The sequence below is a fragment of the Lissotriton vulgaris genome, chromosome 4_1 (assembly GCF_964263255.1).
Source record: "Lissotriton vulgaris chromosome 4_1, aLisVul1.2, whole genome shotgun sequence".
NCBI lineage: Eukaryota > Metazoa > Chordata > Amphibia > Caudata > Salamandridae > Lissotriton > Lissotriton vulgaris.
The window spans coordinates 1,208,734,507-1,208,757,047 of record NC_141691.1 but is presented as its reverse complement, the minus strand read 5'-3'; the positions used below and the strand labels follow the sequence as shown (position 1 = coordinate 1,208,757,047).

The window sequence follows — 22,541 nt, the reverse complement described above, 5'->3', positions numbered from 1 at the left end:
TGGTCTGGGTTAGAAGAGTGAGCTGGGGTGTTTAGAAGGAGCGATGAGGAGATCTGGTCGATGGTGATTTTGTTCCAGTTTCTTTGCAGAGTTGGTTGGAGGTGGTTGATGGGTTCCGGCTTGTTGTAGGTGAAGTGAACGCAGCTGTGGTCAGTCCAGAGGAGATCCGTAGTATGGCTGAAGGAGACATGATTGCTGGAGGTGAAGATGGGGTCGAGTGTGTGACCTGCGATGTGGGTGGGGGAAGTGACCAGTTGTTTAAGTCCGAGGTTGTCCAAGAGGGTGGTGGTGTTGCGGTCGTTGTTCTTTTCAAGGTGAAAGTTGAGGTCTCCCAGAAGGATGTAATCTTTGGAGGGGAGCGCGTGTGGAGTGATGAAGTCCGTGATGTCTTCATTGAATTTTGCGCTGGGTCCTGGTGGTCTGTAGAGGAGGGTGCCTCTGAGTGTGGTCTTGGGGTCGATGTGGATCTGGAAGTGAAGGTGTTCAGAGTTGGCAAGGTTGACGTCAGAGCTGGTTGAGATGCGGATTGATTTTTTATGGACGATAGCGATTCCTCCTCCTGTGTGGCCGGTACGGTCCTTGCGTGTGATCTTATAATCTTCAGGGATGGCAATGGTGATGTCTGGGGCTGAGGAAGCGTTCATCCATGTTTCTGTTAGGAAGGCGACGTCTGGAGAGATGGTGTCTAGTAGATTCCATAGGTCAATGGCGTGTCTGTGTACCGATCGGGTGTTGAGAAGGATGCATTGTAGGTGATTGGGGTCGGGAATCTGTGGTGTGGTCGTAGCGGGGATGTTGTCGGATCCGATGAATTTGCAGGAGTGGCAAGAGAAAGGTCCATGAGTGTGTCCAGGAGCGGCTTGGACGCAGTTGGGGGCGCGACCGGGGTTAAGGGCTAGGAGGGTGGAGGCATCGTAGGTAATGCGGGAGGGCTGGGCAGCGCGAGGGGCAGGGGGTCTGGCGCTGGGCGCGGTCCAGGCGCGGACGGGCGTAGACGGGCTTACCTTTGGCACACCTTCGGCGCGGATTGGGCGCGGTTGCTGCGCGTGAACGCTGCACGTTGGGACATAGGGCATAAATGGGAAGTGGTAGGGGGAGGGGCGAGGGCGTCTCAGCTGGGAGGCGGGGCGGGCTGACGAGGACAACAACAATCAACAAAATGGCAGCGGAGGGGAGGGCAGAGCACAGCGCCGGGGGTAAACTCGCTCTGAATATAAATTAAAAATCAATGCAGTGGAGGCGATGCAAAGCGCTAGCAAACAACAACAGAAGCAGGCAACACGCGGAAGCGAGGCGAAGCGCTACAATGCAGCAACAAGTGCAGGCAACACACGAAAAAGCAATTTTAAATGAAGGCAGCACACGATACCAGGTCTCTCAAGAGAGACTAGGGGAGCGACCTCTCAATGAGCAGCAGTGAGGGGATCACTGTGAGCATAAGTGTCTAGCAGGTTTGTGAAAGAGTATGCAGCTGTCATGTATGCTGGCCCACTGTTGTGCAAGGCTTTATATGTGCGCATGAGGAGTTTGAATTGGCTGCGCTTGTGAATGGGAAGACAGTGGAGCTCTCTGAAGTGGCGTGAGATATGAGTGTGGCGTGGGAGGTTGAGTAGTAGTCTTGCAGCGGAATTTTGGATGCTCGGAAGTCTGTGTTGGAGCTGCTTTGAGATTCTGGCTTAGAGTGCGTTGCCGTAGTCGAGTCTCATTGTGATGAGTGCTTGCGTGATGTGCATCTGGTGTTGTGTGGCAGCCAATGGTCTTTCTTAGCATATGTAACTCCAAGAAACCGACCGGTGTATGTGCGCTCTACAAATAATTTTAACTTAACATATGTAGGATGTGGAAGGAGGCTCCGTTCACTGTGTTGGCTTCTGCCTTCATGTTGAGCTTGTCTTCCAGGATGAACCACAGATTATGGTCCGGGTCGGTGGGTTTTGGTCCCAGCTCTGTCTGCCACCAGGTGCCATGCCATGGGGAGGTCCTGTTTCTGTAGACCAATACTTCCGTCTTGTTGAAGTCGAACTTCAAGCAGTTGGTTCTCATCTGTTTTGCCACCATGGTCATGCAATTGTTGAAGTTGGCTCCAGTGGTGGTTGTCTTGTCTGTCATTGAATCAATGAGTTTGGTTGTCGTCATAGATTAGGGAGATGCCTTAGAGTCAGCTGATGTTGGCGAGAGGAGCATTGTAGACATTGAACAGGGTAGGACTGAGAGATGATTCCTGGGGGACTCCTCAAATCAGGCTCTTGGTCTATACTGTGAAGGTTGGTAGTCTGACATTTGGGTTTTTTTCTGTGAGGAAGGAGCAGATCCAGTTGAGCACAGGTCCTTGGGTGCCTAGCTTGTGGAGTCTTCTGATGAGTGTGTAGTTGGAGACCATGTTGAATGCCACACAAAAGGCGAGCAAAATGACGGCCACTGTTCCTCTTTGGACCAAGATGGCCAGGATGAGGAGTGCTGTTTCGGGGCTGTGTTTTTTTTCTGGATCCTGATTTAGTGTTGTCCAGTAGGTGCTGGTGTTCTAGGTGGGTTGCGAGTTGCTTGTTTATGTCCTTCTCTATCAATTTGGCTGGGTATGGGAGCAGAGAGATAAGGCGTAAGTTGCTCAGTTGGCTTGGGTTGGCTGACGGCTTCATAAGGAAGGCATTGACTGCTGCATGCTTCCCGTCTCCCGGGAATGTGACGGATGTGATGAATGTGTTGATGATCTGGGTGAGGGTGGTGCTGATGGGTGATGCTCCAAGGCTGTAGCTTTGTAGGGGCTCCTGAATGGATGGTCTGCATGATCATTGGTTTGTTTACTCTGGTGAGAGCTTTCCGTTCAGCCTGGTGGTCATCTTGGTTGGTAATGGGCAGGCTTGTGATGAGATCGCTGGGGTCTGGTTGGTGTGCGAAGTTGCTGTAGATGTTTACCATTTTTTGTGGAAGAAGTTTGATTGGTCATTGCAGAGTACTTGGGAGGGGAGGAAGCTGTTGACTGAGGCAGAAGGTGTGGTGAAGTTTCCTTGCAGCGTTTGGGGCTCCTTTCAATGTTTTCAGCTAGCGCCCTTTCCTTGGTATCTCAGTTGCCAGTGGTAGTGTCTGAGTGCAGCCATGTAGGTGGTCCTGTCTATGGTTTCGTGGCTGTTTCTTAATTTTCTTTCATGCTGTTTGCAGTGAGGTTTGGAATATTGAAGGTCCTCTAGGTACCAGCTGGCCTACTTGTTGGTTGTTCTTTGCCTGTTGGGTTTGATGGGTGCAAGGGCATCTGCACTGTTCCTAATCCTGTTGTTGAAGCTGGTGAAGTCCTCGTTGAGGTTGTCTGTGAGGTTATTTTGATTTGTTCTGACGACATTGAGCCAGTCTGCTCCAGAGGTTTTGCCCCAAGTGCGGGTCGGTAGGCTGGCGTTTGTTGATGCGTTCACTAGCAGTGTGTTGATTTGGATGTGTATTATAGTGGTCGGTCCATGCCAGTGGTGAGGTGGAGTTGTACTTGATGCTGTCGCTGGTGGTGGTTACAAACGCTAAAGTGGCACCCTCAAAATATCCTGCCCCCATCCGAGGAGTTATCGTACAGGACTATGATCTGAACATGGGCTAGGTACTCTGATCCCATGTCCAACCTCCCGATGCTACCTGTACACAATAGCATGTCTAATTCTGAGTAGAGAACATCAAGGCAGTGTAATAGGAGCATTTGTGTGACATCGAGGGAAGTTCCCTCCTGATATCAACCAAATTGCAATTTTTAACCCAGGAGCAAAATTATACAATATTGATTCACTATATGCACCACAGGATGGGGTAAAGAATCTGTCCAGATCAGTTTGACACCAAGTTATGATCTCCTTCCCTTCCCTGATGATGGCAAACCAATAGAGGAGTCCAATACTCAGAAACTGGGTCTGTCCTACATTAGGGGCGTATGTGCTTGCTGTAGTCAGAGGGACCAGTGTTCCATAGATCAGGGTATATTGACTATCCATGTCTATGTAAGTCTGAACTGTATTGAAAGAAACTCCAGGGGCCACCCACACCGGCATACCCCTTGCTAGTGAGGAATAAGTAGTATTGGCAATTTTACAATCCCCACTTACGGCACAGCCGGTCCTGCAGAACGTGGGCTCCTGGAGACACACAGTGTACCCCCAGTGTTTTAAGCAGGAGTAAATGTTCTCTCTGTTGATCATTGCAGCCATGCCTCTCATATGCCAAGTCAAACATTGTATGAGTCAAAAATGTCCCAAGAGGCCTATATGATTATAAGTTGTAATGGGGCACATAATTGAGCGAATGGCGGCCTTAGAAGCAAGATCAGAAAAGCTAGAGCACTGTTAGAAGATCATCTATCCATTGATTGGAGTCCCATATTATTTATGGCAGGCCCCATAGCTGAAAGGGTTTTTCATGGCTTAAATTTCACGGCAGGAGCTATTCTAGTAGGTATGGAAATTGACCCCACACTTTTATTGTGTGGATTGAAGTAAACATATTGTGAGTGATTTTGAGAACTGTTGAGTATCTACAGTGGGAGTAGGTAGTTTAATAGTCTTATTTGAGTCCATAGCATCTACACTTAAGTGGCCCTACAAATATATTGATATGCGTATAAATCCATTCTCACTCAGAAATGTCCAAATGTGCATTAAGTGTTAGACGCATGAACCCAGTCCTACAAATGATGCGAAGTAAGTAAGGGTTAATTTGAGTTTAAAAGTGGATGCCATTATTGTTTGGATATATTTGTGTAAAGTTGGGGTTATGAGGTTAGGATGCAATTCTCATGACTTCACATAAAACATCACTCATGACATGTTAAATGACCTCATTGATGACATCGCTCATTAGATTTTAAGAATAGTATTCAATTTACTAATGAGTATTATGCTCCCCAAGGTAGTTTGTGAGCAGTGCGTGGTAGGTGCACACGTTTTAGTTAATCGACTAAACTATAACTGGCGTGGCAACTAAACTATAACTTACTTGGTTGGTGCGCAAATTATAGTTAATAAGTACAGTATAACCTGTCTCATTTCAACACCAAACTATAACATGTTAAAGCATTGTAGCTGCTGAAATTTCATGTTTGTGTTTACTTCAATCTTTGTTCATTTCAAAGGTGGACAGCAGGGCAGAGTCAATTGACAAGAAAATCTCTCGACTTGATACAGAACTGGCTAAGTATAAGGATCAAATGAAAAAGATGAGAGAGGGCCCAGCTAAGGTGAGAATTTGTATCCTTAAGAGACTCCTTAACCTAGTTGTCTTTTAAAAACATGTGGCTCATACAGATGAGATGATATCACAACCCGTTTCCTGGTATTTTGAAATGTCTGTGAATTCTTCAACATGTTTTAGTGCTGTGGCGCAAGGGTGAGGCCCCTGGCTGGAGGCAGGTTTACCTCCTAAAATAATGCTTCTCATGTGAGATCATCAGACCTGTTTGGCAGGATGATACAGTGACTTTGAAAGCGGGGAATTGGTAGCATGGATTTTGCTTCACTGAAAAATTAAGGTTATTGACAAAATCTACTGAAGAATGCTAAGATGGTGAAAATCAAAAGTTGGAGGAATGTACTTTATCTATAAAGTACATTAAATTCTCAGACCCTGTCTAGAATCATAAACTATCGAAAGGTATTTGTTATGTTTTTCTTACTGAGTATGCCATCTTTGATCATTGTACACAGAATGCTGTACTATTTGCTGTCCTGGGACACCTCAAGATCCCCATGTGTAATGCTATTAAATGTTAACGCTTGAAAAGTTTAGTGTATCCACTGGTTCCCTTCTTTACCTCCTTTTATCAACCTATAAACTTTGTTGTCCCACACATTCCCTTCCCACTCTCGACCGTTTGAGTCCTCATCCGTGCTTCTCTTGTGCTGCATGCAAACGAAAAGTAAAATAAATTGAATAGTTGTACCCTGGTGTTAGAAATGGTATTTCTGGCTAGCTGAGGCGTGCGCCAAAGCGAGGCAGAAGCCACCACTCTAGTCAGGATAAGGGAGTTACACTTTAAAAATAACCCCTGCTCACACCTTTGGTAGCCTGGCACGAGCAGTCAGGCTTATCTTAGAGGCAGTGTGTAAAGCATTTGCACATAACGAGTGGTAATACAGTGTATGTACTACAAAAGGACATCACACCAGTTTAAAAATATTTCCAATTTTTATATACTTAAGATAAGACCAAATACCATAAAAATCCACAATACTATACGTCAAATTCTTCACTTATCAAAAGATGCTTTTAAAAATAGTTCCTTAATGTCGATAGCTCCACCCCGGGCTATCAACAGCGTTGTGAACAACAAATCCAAAAACAGTTCTGTCTGACCGCGGGGTCGCAGGCCAACTATTTTATTTATTTATTTATTTATTTAAGCTTATATCGCGCACAGCTACCCACAATGGGTTTCCCGGCGCCAGGGATAGACTATAGAAGAAAGGAGGGTGTATCACCTGACTTGAGGCCACAGCCGACTATTGGTCACGCTTAGTAAAAAGCAGAGTCTTCAGAGCCTTACAGAAGCGGAGTAGGTTGGTCTCTGATTTTAGTGCCAATGGGAGGGAATTCCAGTATTTAGGACCCAAAGTAGAAAAGGAGCGGCCTCCCATTTTTGTCAGCTTCCATCTTGGCACTGTGAAGTTACCAGTGTCCGATGACCTTAGTGAGCGCAGGGGTCTGTAGGGTTTTACCAGCCCTTGAATATATGCTGTGGCGCTGCCCTGCTTGGCCTTGAACATGTAACAGAGTGCCTTGAATTTAACACGTTCAGGGATGCTCAGCCAGTGAAGGTCACGCAAGGCGGCAGTGGCTGAAGTGCGTCTAGGGTCGTTCTTTAGCAGGCGCGCAGCCGCATTTTGCACAACCTGCAGCACATGTATGGTGGCTTTATCTGCGCCAAAGTAGAGAATGTTGCCATAGTCCAGGCGTGATGTTACAAGTGCCTGGACTACGGTTCTGCGGGAGGAGAGGGGGAGCATCCACAGAATCTTATAAAGCCACCGCAGCGTTGAGAAGCAAATGGCTGCAACCTTAGTAGCCTGTTGCCTCATAGTTAGCCTGTCGTCAATAATGACACCCAGGTTACGAACTGCAGTAGATGGTGTAGGCGCATTTCCCAGTTCGGTCGGCCAATGGCAGGGACCCCATAGATGTTTGTTACGTTCCAGAATGACCACCTCGGTCTTCTCCCCATTCAGCTTGAGACAGTTTCTCCGCATCCAATCGGCCACAAGAGTGAGGCCCGACTTGAGTGCGGAGATATTGTTCTCGTCTCTCCCTGATAAGGAGAAGACAATCTGGGTGTCATCTGCGTAGGAAAACAGGGTTAGCCCAGCCTGTTCAACTATGGTTGCCAAGGGTTTAACATAAATGTTAAATAATAAAGGGCTAAGGATTGAGCCCTGGGGGACGCCGCGGGTAGATGGGCAGATGGTGGAAGCTGTTTTAGAAGAAAACACTTGAAAGCTTCGGTCGTTGAGGAAAGACACCAGCCAGGCCAAGGCCTGGCCTGCCACACCTAGAGATTTCAGAGAGTCAATGAGGATGGAATGCGACACGGTGTCGAAGGCTGCGCTCAAATCCAGCAGGATGAGCGCCATGGTGTTTCCCTGATCTACACCGTGCCTAAGACTCTCTTTTACCCCCAGGAGGGCTGTCTCAGTTGAGTGCCTAGGCCGAAAGCCCGACTGAGAAGGATGGAGAAAAGCAGTGTTTTCGACCAGTTTAGAAAGCTGGGAATTTATATGTCTCTCCAGTATCTTCGAGAAGATTGGCAACAGATATATACGGCGAAAATTGGCAGGGTTGGAAGGATCTGCACCCAGTTTTTTCAGTAAAGGTACAACCATGGCGTGTTTCCAAGGTTGGGGGACATGGGTCTCACTCAGAGAAGCGTTTAGTAATTTGATAATGGTGGGGTGAGTGAGGGGATCTAATTGTTTTAGTATTTTGGCCGGGAGAGCGTCCCGTTGGGAGCCCGATCGCACACTATTTAAACAGGAGACAAAGGAAGTGGCATCTAAAGGCTGCCAGGTAGTAATTACTGCATCAGTGGTGGTATTTTCCGGTTCCTGGACCATATCATGGGCAATGGAAGTAGTACCTGGAAGTATAGTAAAATGGTCGTAGATAAGATCAACTTTATTTATAAAGTAATCTGCTAAGGACTGACACTGGGTGGCATCAAGTGCCGGAGGAGGAGGAGCAGAATTTGCACCAGTCAATTTTTTAACAACGGAGAATAGCACCTTTGGGCAGTTTTGTGCATCAGTCACTGTTTTTTTAGTGTAATCTGCTTTAGCAGTTTTACAGCTGTTGTGGGACTTTTTCAAGGCTTCTTTATATATGACTTTGCGTGAAGGAGAATAGCCTTGTCTCCATTTACGCTCCAAGGTCTTACATTGTGAGCGGAGGCTTTTAAGTTGTTCCGAGTACCATGGAGCCGGGGGATGGTGTGAAAGTGCGGACTTTGATGTCATCGGTAGCGCCAAATTGACCGCATTGGTTAGCCAGAGTTAAGTGGCGCAATTGAGTGCAGCAACTGGTAGTTCAGCACACGGGAGTGTTTTGATCAATAGCTTATTGAGTTCTGGCATGTTGATCTTCCCCCAATTCCGAACTGGCCTCGTAGTTTCCACCTCAGGTCTTATTGCTGTTTCAGCCATATCTAAGGAGAAAGGGACAGCTAAGTGGTCGGACCAGGCAATTTGTAGAGCTTCACGAGAACAGTCTAAAGACAGGTTGGACAGGATCGGGTCCAGTAAATGACCGGCACAATGTGTGGGACCTGTGTTTTGAAGTTGAAGATTAAAAGCTTCCAGGATGGAGAGAAGCTGATTTCTATTAGGGCACTCGTGGTCGTCTAAATGTATATTTAGGTCCCCTAAGATCGTAAAATTCGACGCTTTCAGCATTACTGGAGCTAAGAAATCCGGTAATGTTGTTATCCATGAGCTCGCTGTCCCAGGGGGACGGTATACCAATAATCCTAGCTAGGTTAATACAGATAAGACTCAAAGGAGTGCGTATGTCAAGGAAAACCAGTAGGTTTTATTTGAAAGCCCTCACCCACCAACCTAGTTGGTGGCATGCTTCATCATCGGGCCCCACCGCAGTGGCACCTAACGTGCCCCGGGTGAACTGCGACGCCAGGTTACTGCGGAGCTGGTATAATTGCTGCGTGTGCAATGTGGTGAGTATGAAGGTGAAGATTAAAAAGCCATACAGAAATCCCAGCACCCGAGGGTAAAAACTATTTTAATGAAACTGGGTATCTGTTGGCACGTTAAAAAGGCAGACGGACACAATGGAGTATGGATTATGACCTCCAGTGTCCTGTGTGGTCTACATGTTTCAGCCTGGCCTTTCTTAATTTGAAACAGGCTTTCCTCAGGACCAAGTGAATATGTGTGGGGTTATAAAATTAATTTACAGTGAGTGTGTTTAGGATTCTATGTGTAGCACGCACTAAGGTGCTATACGGGTGAGAAGGGGGTTCCCTCTCGCTTTGACAGTGTTTGGCTGATCAAAGCCTCCTTGGGTCGCCTGGCAGAGAAAGAGACCGAAACTATCGATCTGGTTCCTCCCTGGACCTGTAATACATCCGGGCGCCGCACCCGTATAGCACCTTAGTGCGTGCTACACATAGAATCCTAAACACACTCACTGTAAATTAATTTTATAACCCCACACATATTCACTTGGTCCTGAGGAAAGCCTGTTTCAAATTAAGAAAGGCCAGGCTGAAACATGTAGACCACACAGGACACTGGAGGTCATAATCCATACTCCATTGTGTCCGTCTGCCTTTTTAACGTGCCAACAGATACCCAGTTTCATTAAAATAGTTTTTACCCTCGGGTGCTGGGATTTCTGTATGGCTTTTTAATCTTCACCTTCATACTCACCACATTGCACACTCAGCAATTATACCAGCTCCGCAGTAACCTGGCGTCGCAGCACACCCGGGGCACGTTAGGTGCCACTGCGGTGGGGCCCGATGATGAAGCATGCCACCAACTAGGTTGGTGGGTGAGGGCTTTCAAATAAAACCTACTGGTTTTCCTTGACATACGCACTCCTTTGAGTCTTATCTGTATTAACCTAGCTAGTCTCTTTTGATTTTGAATATATAATAGCGGGGATTCAGACTAGCTTACCTAGTCCTCCCTCTCTCCTTTGATTTAGTGATACCAATAATCCTGACAGCGTGAATTGGGGGGTAATGGACAATTTAAATAGGGCTGATTCACAATCTTTTTGAGTGGTATCTACCAATTTACAAGTATATGCATTCTTGTAAATAATTGCAATTCCACCACCCCTGCCAGAAACTCTATCCTGACGAAGAATGGCATAATTGGAGGAAATGGCATCTGCAGTATCCGGGCCTGAGCAGTCTCTGAGCCACGTCTCGGTTAGGAATATCGCATCAGGTTGATTTTCAACAAGAAAGTCATGGATATTGTATCTATGTTGTGGCAAGGATCTGCAATTTATGCTCCAAAATCTTAAAGGGGGGCGAGTGGAAGCTGTCCTGGAGCAACTACGGTGTCGTGAAGAACCGCAAACAGTACCTTTCAGAGATGCAGGGCGATGGGGCCCTTGAAGTCACTCGCGTTGCAGGTCAAGCTCTTTTCTGATGGGATCCGGAGTGCTGACACCAACAGGCGTCGGATGCTGCGTTGTGAAGTGCAGCGGTGCGTCGTGTGGTGCCCCCAGATCGCGGTGCAAGCAGCGGCTCGTGGCGGCACCAGAAGGCGTCGTCGGTGAGACCAGGGTCGCGGTGCGAGATGGAGCCAGTGCTCGTCACGGTGCTAGCAGGTCACGTGCAAGCAGCGGCGTTGTCATTGCTGAAGCGCTGTTGTTGGCTAACGAACTGGAGTCGATGGCGTCGGTAGGCCATGGCTGCGGTGCGGGATGAGGGCGGTGTGTTGTGTAATTTACAAGCGGTGCTCCCAAACCACGGTGCAGGCAGCGGCGTCGATTTCGGAGGGAAGTGGTGGCGTCAGGAAGGCCAAGGCGTCGTTGGGTAGCGAGGCGGTGCAGAGTGCGGTGCCCACAGCTCGCGATGTGAACAGCGGCTCGGTGATGGCGTTAGCAGGCGAGACCAGGGTCGCAGTGCGGCGTGTCGGCGGTGCCAAAGCTTTGGTGTGAAGCAGAGCGGTGCGGAGTGCGGTGCCCACAGGTCGCGGTGCGAGCAGCGGCTCAGTGATGGCGTCATCGGTGAGACCAGGGTCACGTTGCGGCGATGCCTTCAGGACACGGGTTCGTCAGGGTCGTCGTAGATGTCGTCGGGTGGCGTTCTTCGGGTTGCAGCTCAAAACACAGTGTCCATTGGTGCGGGTCGAAGAACCTGAAGTCTTTGCTGTTCCTGAGACTTTGTGAACAGGGGGCAAGCTCTACCTCAAGCCCTTGGAGAGTCTCACCAATTCGGTTGCAGAAAGTCCAGTCCAGGCTTTTCACTGCCCAAGACAGAAGCATTCAGCTGCAGGTTAGCCCAGCAAAGCAGGTAGCAAAGTGTTTGTTCCTTCCAGCAGTCTCTCCGGCTCTTCTTCTGTGCAGTCTTCTTGATCCAGATGAGTTCTAAAGTTCAGGGGTCTGGGACCCAGCATTTGTATCTAAAAATCCTTTGATCTTTCAGGCAATGAGGGTCTGTGTCCGGCCAGAACCAGTTGGACTGTCTCTGGCGTGAATTCCTGGCAGGAGGTGGAGACTGCTTTGTCAGAGGCAGACCAGGCCCTTTGAGGTGCAAGGAGATTCCCTCCCTCTTCCCCCTTCATAACCCAGGTCTATTTTAGCCCTTCCCTGACCTACCTAGACTATTGGGAGCCACCCTGTTCACCTAGCCATTTGTCGTCCCAAAAACAGACAGGCAATCCACATTCCAGCAGAGGCACACAGGATGACCGAGCAAAATAATACCCACTATCTAAAAGTGGCCTTTATGAACTCAGAATGAAAAGGGTATCCTTGCTAAAGGCTGCGTCTTTAGAAACTGAGTTCAGGCATACCCAACTCCATTCACTTATACCTTTTTCGGACTACGAACATGGTTGGCACAATCTGTGCTGAAGGCCCACGAGCAGCGGTGTACTCACAAGACCCAGCTCCCGTAGTGCCCGTTACTGTGGGCTGACAAGTAAGTCGCACATCCAATCATAACACAATTTTCCATAGGAGCACCATTGCTTTACCGCTGATCAGCAGTGCGAAAAGTGCACAGAAACGTTATACCAGCAAAAACAGTCTAAACCGGGAAGGCAGAAAGCAAAAACTCTGGGGAAACACGCCAAAAGATGCCAAGTCTAACACCTGGTGTTAGTTTATTCCTTATCTTCATGTTTTTAAAAGATCCTTGCACTGTCAAGAGAATTTTTGACTTTTTAAAACATTTTTCTGGTTTGTGTTAACCATTATTGTGGGGAGACATTTTGCTCAAGTTCCTATGAAGCTGATATTATACAGTACAATCAATCAATCAAAATATCTTTATTCGGGTTCATGTTGATAAAACCATAAAAGCACAATATATAATGCGTCCTAAAAATTGGTATAGTACAATTTATACAATCGCAAAGCAGACCAAATGTGGACAAATTGGCACTTCATTCTTAAATGTTTATGGACAGCACAGGTCCAGAATACATACCACTACTAATCACATCTGTTAAGAGTACTAGATTAAAACATTATAGATAGTGCAATAATACCATTAAATTATTCTACAAGCTATTAGCTAACCAAATTCATGAAACCAGGGGTAGTTATAAAAAAAACAGCCAATTAGTTGCAACTCGCCCAGAGCCTAATAGCGGATTTTAGAAAACTAAATACATGACGACATTTCCCCTCATCATCTGGAGGAATATATAAGCCCAACGTTTGCATGAGTCTCTTTCCTTCGCAGGTCTATTTTGTATTTTTGGCCAAATAACATTCAAATTCAAAACATAGTAATAAATCACAGAGGCCTTTCTAAACAATGGGTTATAGCTCACCAAGTATCAGATACAAGGCAGCAATAACGCCAACAGCATGTAAATAAGCCCTTAAGTCAGATATGCTATGCCAAACCCTAACTGCCACATGCCATCTCCGGGAATACTCACCCTGGGAGGGTCTATGAGGATGTTTCAAGATGGAAATCCTCAGTGAAGCTAGAATAAATGTTTACATGGTGTCCGGCTATAGTTTGCATCAGTAACAGCCAAACTCTTCTCCCCATAGAGAACACCAATTTGCCACCAATTGTAAGGTAAAATGAGGACCCTCCATATAATCCCTTCAAGGTAATGGGATCCATTGTGGCAGTCCTTGTGTATCATGAAAAACAGCCTAATCCTGTGCATGGACGGAAAACACGATGGGAAAAGCAAAGCTATTATGGGTAAGAATAGGTCAATGAAATAAATCACAAATTTAACTCGCAAGACTAGATCGACTAGATCGAATCTGTTGAGTCCAAAACCTTAATAATGCCCCTACCTGACCATGATGTTAAAAGATTTTCTTGTTACAGTAAGTATACAGCAAAAGAAGCTATATCGCACTCGCTCCTGAAACCTGTTCCGGCAATTAGAACATTTCCTGCGAGTGAAGTAAACTAAAGTAATAAACCAGAATTAAAGCCCTGTTTTAAAGTCGGAGGAAGCTGCCACGGGCCTTTCTTTTAGCAACATGGCACCCGCTTCATGGTCTCTGCACTTCATGAAACATGAATCGCGGTGCTGTGAAGCAGACGCTGTGTTGATAAAAGGCGGGCGGCTGTAAATCCAGCCAAAAAGTGTAAAGACATTCCAAGCAAGAAAATAATCTTTACAAAAATTCAAAACACAACATTCAAAGTTATCATGAAAGGACTTAAAAATTACCTATTGTCTTACAACACTGCAGTAGTTAACATTGCATGGAAAAGTCATATCACATTCAGAGTAGCAGTGGAATACAATGTTGGTTTGTTAAGGATTTTACTACATAAACTTCAAACCGTCTCCTACATTCAGAACTCCTGCATTCATTCACTCCCTACATCTGCTAGCTGATTGTAGAGCAGGAGTTTTTTGTAGAGTTCCCTCCAAACTGGACAGCAGTCAAAGTATATTAAATTTTAATTTCAACTACATCTTTACATCAGAGCAAGGATTTTCATAGTATCCTGGCAGAAATAATCATTCTCATATAAAGTTCATCTGAATGATTTGCGCAGTCATCTACCTTGATCAAATACGCTCCCTTGCATTTAAATTAGATGCGTCTCCTGAATGAAAAATAGGTGTGCTGGAAGATTACGTGTTTGAGTTTATATCCATTAACCCACTGAAGAAACAAGCACTGGCGTTGCCAATAGGTCTCGCAGTGGGAAAGTTGGAGCTATTACAATTGCAAATAACAATGCCTTTTATTTTTGTTTTCATTTTAAAAACATAAAGGGCTTTGTCATTTACAAAACCAATAGCTCCAACTTTCCTACTGCGAGACCTATTGTGCACTGCACAGTGTGGGTGAAAGTGGCACTGCGTGGGTGTGAGTGGCTTTGAGTGAGCGTTGCGTGTGTGAGTGGCGTTGCCTGTGTGAGTGGCGTTGCCTGTGTGAGTGGCGTTGCCTGTGTGAGTGTGGAGTTGCGTGTGTGAGTGTGGAGTTGCGTGTGTGAGTGTGGAGTTGCGTGTGTGAGTGTGGAGTTGCGTGTGTGAGTGTGGAGTTGCGTGTGTGAGTGTGGAGTTGCGTGTGTGAGTGTGGAGTTGCGTGTGTGAGTGTGGAGTTGCGTGTGTGAGTGTGGAGTTGCGTGTGTGAGTGTGGAGTTGCGTGTGTGAGTGTGGAGTTGCGTGTGTGAGTGTGGAGTTGCGTGTGTGAGTGTGGAGTTGCGTGTGTGAGTGTGGAGTTGCGTGTGTGAGAGTGGCGTTGTGTGTCTGAAAGTGGTGCTGTGTGGGTAAAAGTGGCACTGCGTGGGTGTGAGTGGATTTGCGTGGGTGAGTGGCGTTGCGTGGGTGAGTGGTGTTGCGTGGGTGAGTGGCGTTGCGTGGGTGAGTGGCGTTGCGTGGGCGAGTGGCGTTGCGTGGGCGAGTGGCGTTGCGTGGGCGAGTGGCGTTGGGTGTGTGAGTGGCGTTGGGTGTGTGAGTGGCGTTGGATGTGTGAGTGGCGTTGGGTGTGTGAGTGGCGTTGGGTGTGTGAGTGGCGTGTGTGAGTGGCGTTGCGTGTGTGAGTGGCGTTGCGTGTGTGAGTGGTGTTGCTTGGGTGAGTGGCGTTGCTTGGGTGATAGTGGGCTTGCGTGGGTGTGAGTGGCTTTGCATGAGTGAGTAGCGTTGTGTGGGTGAGTGGCGTTGCGTGGCATTGCATGTATGAGTGGCGTTGCGTGGATGAGGGGTTGCGTGGATGAGTGGGGTTGCGTGGATGAGTGGGGTTGCGTGGATGAGTGGGGTTGCGTGTGTGAGTGGTGTTGCTTGGGTGAGTGGCGTTGCGTGAGTGTGGTGTTGCGTGGGTGATAGTGGGCTTGCGTGGGTGTGAGTGGCGTTGCGTGTCTGAAAGTGGTGCTGTGTGGGTAAAAGTGGCACAGAGCCTTTAATGTGGCCTGGCGCAGGAGAAATGCTGCTGCTGCTAATTAAATATAAAAAGTGTTTAGGGAGTCATGGCTGCCGAGTGTAACAAGGCAGTGCTGGGAGGGGGGCTGCACACCAACTGAAGTGCTCTGGTTGCACGGCCTGCGGCCGTGTGAAGTGATAAGCCTTTGAAATACACAGGCATGCTGTGACGGAGGTGTGAGAGGTCTGGCAGGGAACAGATGGCCTGGCCGTGAAGCAGGGGGCGGGGCAGCGCTGGGGAAGCCTGTGGGAGGGTGATTGATGCCTTTGATGTGGGGAGGGAGGAGAGCCTTTTGCGAGCCTTGTGCAGGAGAAATGCTGCCGATGCGCGTGCATGTTTAATCACGTGATTCACGTGAACTTAAAGAAAACCGCGGCTGAAAGCCCGTGGTTTGAAGAGGATTTTACCGACATGAATTCTCGCTCCGCTCAATGCGCTTGCGCGCATTGATAGGTCGCGTGACCTAAAAAGGGGAGACCTTTTTAGGTCGAGGACCGAAGGCTGCGCTTGCGCAGTCTCCGGTGGGAGATTTAATGTTTTTAGGAATGGGGGCTTGAACCCGCCTCTCTCCTCCATTGGCTGGCTTCCAAAATGGAGGCCAGCCATTGGAGGAAAGGGGCGTCACTCCGTTCAAGCCCCGTCTCTTTCGGATTCGGGGGCGTGTTTTTTGCGTTCTTTGTACCTGTGACGTCATCAGTCACTCGGAACGCCAAAAACACGCCCCCGATTCCGAAATCTTCGGCCGCCGTTTTGCTGCTCGGTAAAACCAGGAGAGCGGCGCCTACAGAGGACATCAGGTAATTATCCCTTGTTAAAGACATGCAAGCGTTCAGATTCCGAGGGCAATTTAACTTTGAATGTTTAACTTCTGGTTCTGGTTTACCTGGCGAAGTTGGGTTTTCATTTGAGAGAGGAGTGTGCAAGTTGAGAGCGTTGTGTGTGACTGTGCTACACACACATGCTGGAGGATTAAGTTTCAGCTCCCTCTACCATCTTCATCCCGTTAGGCCTGGGTGGGTGTCCCACACAACATTGGTACACTTGGGAACTGGCAAAATGAGCAGTCTCTGCCTGCTGAGAGTTGTGAATGCAGCTGTGACACTCTGGTATACAGTATTGCACACTCACCTTTGTGAAGCATTAAGGCACCCCGTTTGATGTGTTACACACACGCCGGCCACAGACTAGTACCCCCTCCCCCCATAATGAGTGTCGCCCCACTTGCCGTGAGTTACTTTCAGGGAGCCAAACCCTGCCAGGAAAGGAGTCCGCTCCCTGTAACGCTAGTACACACACTTCCCATTCGAGAATAAACTAGCTTTATTCAGCGTGTTATACATATGCCCCACTCGTGTCCAGGCACTGACACGACAGAGAAGCTTCGTGCCCTTACAGCACAGACCCATTTCGCCCTACACGGGCGAGCCCCGTGCCTCTCACACAGCTCCCCGTGTTGCAAGGCAGTATCAGAGCCGAGCGTTTCCTCAAAGGGTTAATCATAATTGCAGGGCGGGGAGACACACCCTGCAGAGAGGCACCGACCAGGAACACTCTCTGTACCTTCCTCCCAAGCCACTGCCTGCCAGGCCGCCGCTGCAGCTCTGCCGCGCCTCGGAACCGGAGCCCAGGAGAGCCCATGTCCACCTCGGATGAAGTGGACGGGCTCAGGGCGTCTACCGCCCCGGATATGTCTGTAAATTTGGGGGACGGGGATCTGGGGAGGGCAGGTGGCGACACTGTACTTTATAAGGGAAATGATAAACACAGTGGAGTTGAGTGTTTGTGCATTATTTGTTTCTTTGATATTGCACCCCTCGCCCCCCAACCCATCCTAGAAGGGAGGAACTGTTCCTGTGAGCCTCGTTTTGCTGCACTTCACCGCCAGCCCCCAGATTAGTGTCACCGTAACCGGAGGAAAAGGGCGGGTTGGCAAGCGTTGGTCACTGGAAAAGGCTTTCCAAAACTGCTGCCACCGGAGTGCAGACGTGTTGGTGCTCAGAGAGGAATTGTTTTTACTGCATTTCCCTGCGTGTCCCACGGCAAAGGGCATCCGTGCAGGAGGGGCAGGTCTCGACGTGTCTCTCGGTCAAACTTTTCAACCTGTGAAGTTAAAAACTGCAGCCCCCTTTTGAGGGAGCGTCCCTGACTATCTTAACATGTTGTTGCGACAGCGCGTGCATTTCCCTCTCCTGAATTCATTAGATAAGCACTTTGATCGTTTTCACTGGGAGACGAACTAAGTAACGCTGTAGACTGTAGGTCTTCGGGGTGCAACATGTTCTCGAGCTGGTTTGATGTTAGCGTAATATTACTTCCATTCAGGATATTGCTTCATCTCAAGGGGCTCGTGTCGGAAGAGGGTGGGTGGGAGGAGGCGGGTCAGAGTTTCCTACCTTTAAGCTTGAGATACTCCCCTGCAACAGCTTCTTCTATTAGGAAGGTTATGTTTGGGTTAAAGAAGGGGGCAGGACAGCCCCTTCCGGCAGCCCAGCTCCCAGGTCTTCTCTTCACGCGTCCTTGCCCACTTGCGAATTTTGTTTTGACTTAGACCTTTATTCTTCACACGTATTTTTGCATGTCACGTGTCTCCAATCAATCAATCAGGGGATTTTGCCACGTAGAAAACAAATGCTCCCCTGCCCCCTGGCTGTGCTTTCTCCCCTGCCCCCTGGCTGTGCTTTCTCCCCTGCCCCCTGGCTGTGCTTTCTCCCCTGTCCGTGCTGGTTTCCCTGCCCCCTGGTTGTGCTAGCTTCACTGACCCCTCGCTGTACTTGCTCTCCTGTGTGTGTATGTGGCTCTGGGTGTGTATGTGGCTCTGGGTGTGTGTGTGTGTGGCTCTGGGTGTGTGTGTGCGTGGCTCTGGGTGTGTGTGTGGGGCTCTGGGTGTGTGTGTGTGTGGGGGGGGCTCTGGATGTGTGTGGGGCTCTGGATGTGTGTGTGTGGCTCTGGATGTGTGTGTGTGTGTGGCTCTGGATGTGTGTGTGTGTGGCTCTGGATGTGTGTGTGTGTGGCTCTGGGTGTGTGTGTGTGTCTGTGGCTCTGGGTGTTTTTCTGTGGCTCTGGATGTGTGTGTGTGGCTCTGGGTGTGTGTGTGTCTGTGGCTCTGTGTGTCTGTGGCTCTGTGTGTCTGGGGCTCTGTGTGTCTGGGGCTCTGTGTGTCTGGGGCTCTGTGTGTCTGGGGCTCTGTGTGTCTGGGGCTCTGTGTGTCTGGGGCTCTGTGGCTCTGTGTGTGTGTATGTGTGTGGCTGTGTGTGTGTGGGGGGGGGGGGCTCTGTGTGTGTGGGGGGGCTCTGTGTGTGTGGGGGGGCTCTGTGTGTGTGGGGGGCATTGTGTGTGGCTCTGTGTGTGGGGGGGCTCTGTCTGTGTGGCTCTGTGTGTGTGTGTGGGGCTGTGTTTGTGGGGCTATGTGTGGGGGTCTGTGTGTGTGGGGGGGGGGGTCTGTGTGTGTGTGAGGGGGGCTGTGTGTGTGGGGGGGCTGTGTGTGTGGGGGGGGCTGTGTGTGGGGGGGGCTGTGTGTGGGGGGGGGCTGTGTGTGTGTGGGGGGGGGTCTGTGTATGTGGGGGTCTGTGTGTGTGTGTGAGGGGGCTGTGTTTGTGTGTGAGGGGGCTGTGTTTGTGTGTGAGGGGGCTGTGTGTGTGTGTGAGGGGGCTCTGTGTGTGTGGGGCTGTGTGTGTGGGGCTGTGTGTGTGTGGCTCTGTATGTGTGTGTGGCTCTGTATGTGTGTGTGGCTCTGTATGTGTGTGTGGCTCTGTATGTGTGTGTGTGTGTGGCTCTGGGTGTGTGTGTGTGGCTCTGGGTGTGTGTGTGTGGCTCTGGGTGTGTGTGTGTGGCTCTGGGTGTGTGTGTGTGGCTCTGGGTGTGTGTGTGTGGCTCTGGGTGTGTGTGTGTGTGGCTCTGGGTGTGTGTGGCTCTGGGTGTGTGTGTGTGTGTGGCTCTGGGTGTGTGGGTGTGTGTGGCTCTGGGTGTGTGTGTGTGTGTGGCTCTGGGTGTGTGTGTGTGTGTGGCTCTGGGTGTGTGTGTGTGTGTGTGGCTCTGGGTGTGTGTGTGTGTGTGTGGCTCTGGGTGTGTGTGTGTGTGTGTGGCTCTGGGTGTGTGTGTGTGTGTGGCTCTGGGTGTGTGTGTGGCTCTGGGTGTGTGTGTGTGTGGCGCTGGGTGTGTGTGTGTGTGTGGCTCTGTGTGTGGCTCTGGATGTGTGTGTGTGTTTGGCTCTGGGTGTGGCTCTGGATGTGTGTGTGTGTTTGGCTCTGGGTGTGTGTATGTTTGGCTCTGGGTGTGTGGCTCTGTGTGTGTGTGTGTGTGGCTCTGTGTGTGTGGGGGGGGCTCTGTGTGTGTGTGTGTGTGTGTGGGGGGGCATTGTGTGTGGGGGTGGGGCTCTGTGTGTGGGGGGCTGTGTTTATGGGCCTATGTGGGGGGGTCTGTGTGTGTGGGGCTCTGTGTGTGTGGGGGGCTGTGTGTGTGTGGGGGGGGGGCTGTGTGTGTGTGGGGGGCTGTGTGTGTGGGGGGGCTGTGTGTGTGGGGGGGGCTGTGTTTGTGGGGCTCTGTGTGTGTGTTTGTGGGGCTCTGTGTGGGGGGCTCTGTGTGTCTGTGTGGGGCTCTGTGTGTGTGTCTGTGTGGGGCTCTGTGTGTTGGGATCTGTGTGTGTGTGGGGGGCTCTGTGTGGGTGGCTCTGTATGTGTGTGTGTGGGTGGCTTTGTGTGGCTCTGTGTGGGTGTAAATGCAATAGATTAAAAAAAAATGTCATGAGCAATGCCAATAGCTCTACCTTTAATAATGCGGAGACCATTGCATTGTAAATGCTTGTTTTACTTGCCGTTATATGAATTTTAAATCTCAGAAAGTGGTCTTGTAAGTTATGAAACTGAGCAGTCTAGCCACAAAGTGAATAAAGATGTAATATATGTCCCTCCACATTATCGCAACCCCCATCAAGTAGCACATCACACACAAGGTTTGCATTTGGAAAACTACAGGAAACCAGGAAGTAGAAGAACAAAGGAGTATTAGCCTTCTCAGTCCATTCTCACTGCATCTCTGTATTGCCACCGATGCAGCTGGTCTCAACAGAGATGTCAACATGAGCATGAAACTACTTAAAAAGGCTGATTTAGGGGGGCGTGGCCAAGATGGCGACAGGCTAGGACGTATTCTTCCCAGTTCCTGCCGTCGCCTCCCAGTATAGCATAGCGGAGCCCTCCCAGTGCGTAAAATAGCCCAAGGGTCCGTTAAAACGTTGAATGGTGCCCTCCGGACCCATCCAGAGACTGAAAACTCTGACGGAGGGAGCGAACACAGGCATCCTGTGAGACGGCTGGGACCGAAAACTCTTGACGGAGGGAGCGAACACAGGCATCCTGTTAGACGGCTGGGAGGCAACTCCGGCATCCCCAACAACGTGGTGGTCTGCGACGCGAATGATCGAGGAAAGCCTCATCTCCCCTGACCGCCACAGAGCCTGCCTTCTGCCCGGTGTGCCGACCGACACCAGGATCACACTGGGCGATGGAGCTCCTCGCCACGGGAGGGGCCTCAACTGCAGATGTCACTCGTGCCGTCCCCTGGGCAACGGAGGAGGGGACTCTTTGCTGGTGATCATCCTGACTTCCCGCGGGGCCGCAGCAAATGCTCCGCTGAGTTTGCCTTAAGTTCCGTGTAGAGTGCTGTCTGCTCGCCCATCCATTCGACCGGGCCGCGCAGATCCCCGACCTGCAGTAGGAGTAAATCCGCAGGACTAGCAGGCAACGCGGCTGTGGCCTAGGAGAGGTCGCGACTCCAGGAGGTGGGCTGCGGAGCCATCGCTACACCCCCGTGCCGGGCCGCCTGTCCAGTGCGACCCCTCCCCAGCGCACCTCTCCTCTTTTGCTCAACTAGGGCGGCCATCCGGGGGACAAGAGGAAGGGAGGGCCCAAGACTGCTGAGAGCGACCTAACGAAGATGACGAAGGTGGCGACCTAAGAACTTGATGTGGGCCGAGAGTGCACAGCCTAGTTGTTTTGGCTCGTGCTCAGCGCCCCACCACGGACCAGTGGCTCGTCGGGCGTCTTCTCCCTGCCCGCGTTGGAGCCACAGCTCCGGGCGCGGCCATGCCCGCGACTGAGGCCCGTCTTGTCCCTGGAGCCCTCGTGGGGGCAAGCCCAGGAGTGGGCTTTCGAGACGCTCCTAGGACCAGACTGGGCTCGTGGTGAGGCCCCCGCACCGAACTTGGGTGGAGTGCAGCGGACACCCCGGGGGTGTAGCAGACACGCTGGACCGTGTGCACCCCTGGCCTGAGGTGAGCGGAGGACCCGGCGCCATTGAAAGACGTGCGCCTTGTGCCGACAGCTCTGGGCCTTGTGCACTGACCTTGAGTTTCAGCTCCACGGACTTACGTGATTCTCTGGGGGGTAGCCCCCACACAAGTGATCTGGCCCAGCTGCCTCAGTAGAACAGAGCACAGAGAGCCCACACCAGCCGAAGAAGGATTCGTGGAGGGGGCTGCCACCGAAGAGGTCTTCGCGGGCGACGACTCTGCACCTAGGTGTGTCTACGGGGCACCCGATAAGAGACTTGCATGGACTGCGTGGGCAATACCTAACCGGTTGAATCGAGTGACTCTATCTGCCTACCGCGTAAGTGGCCCTGCCCTTCCCACTCGGAATTGTAGTGCGCCCTAATATCGCCCATGACAGTAGCGAGCGTGCAACAGCAGTACCGGGAGGCGAGTGCCAGCCCATTACATTGGCCAAGAGACCCACATTACCACGGGCGAAAAGACTCCCACAACCTCATCACTGACCGCCCTCTGCCCCTCTGCGAGGAAGCCGCCCTCTACTGGCGGACCCATGCTTGCCTGGGTGACGAGCCAGCTTCTCGATCTCGCCCTAACGGGCGCTTTTGGTGTAACGGGAGCATGTCCAAGCCAGGAACGCCAAGGTAAAATCCCTGAAGGATATGTTTGGCCGCTCACAGTCCAGCCCCAATATTGCCACTTCGGCGCC

At 50.2% G+C, this 22,541-nt stretch overlaps 1 protein-coding gene across 1 annotated transcript in view; it reads left to right on the top strand.

Annotated features, from left to right (window-relative positions):
• CHMP5 (charged multivesicular body protein 5) overlaps positions 1-22,541 on the top strand; it is a 157,775-nt gene that overhangs the window by 25,012 nt on the left and 110,222 nt on the right. The window contains exon 2 of the mRNA XM_086965421.1: positions 5,099-5,203. Within this exon, the coding sequence (XP_086821547.1) occupies positions 5,099-5,203 (105 nt within the window). The remainder of the gene's footprint in view (positions 1-5,098; positions 5,204-22,541) is intronic.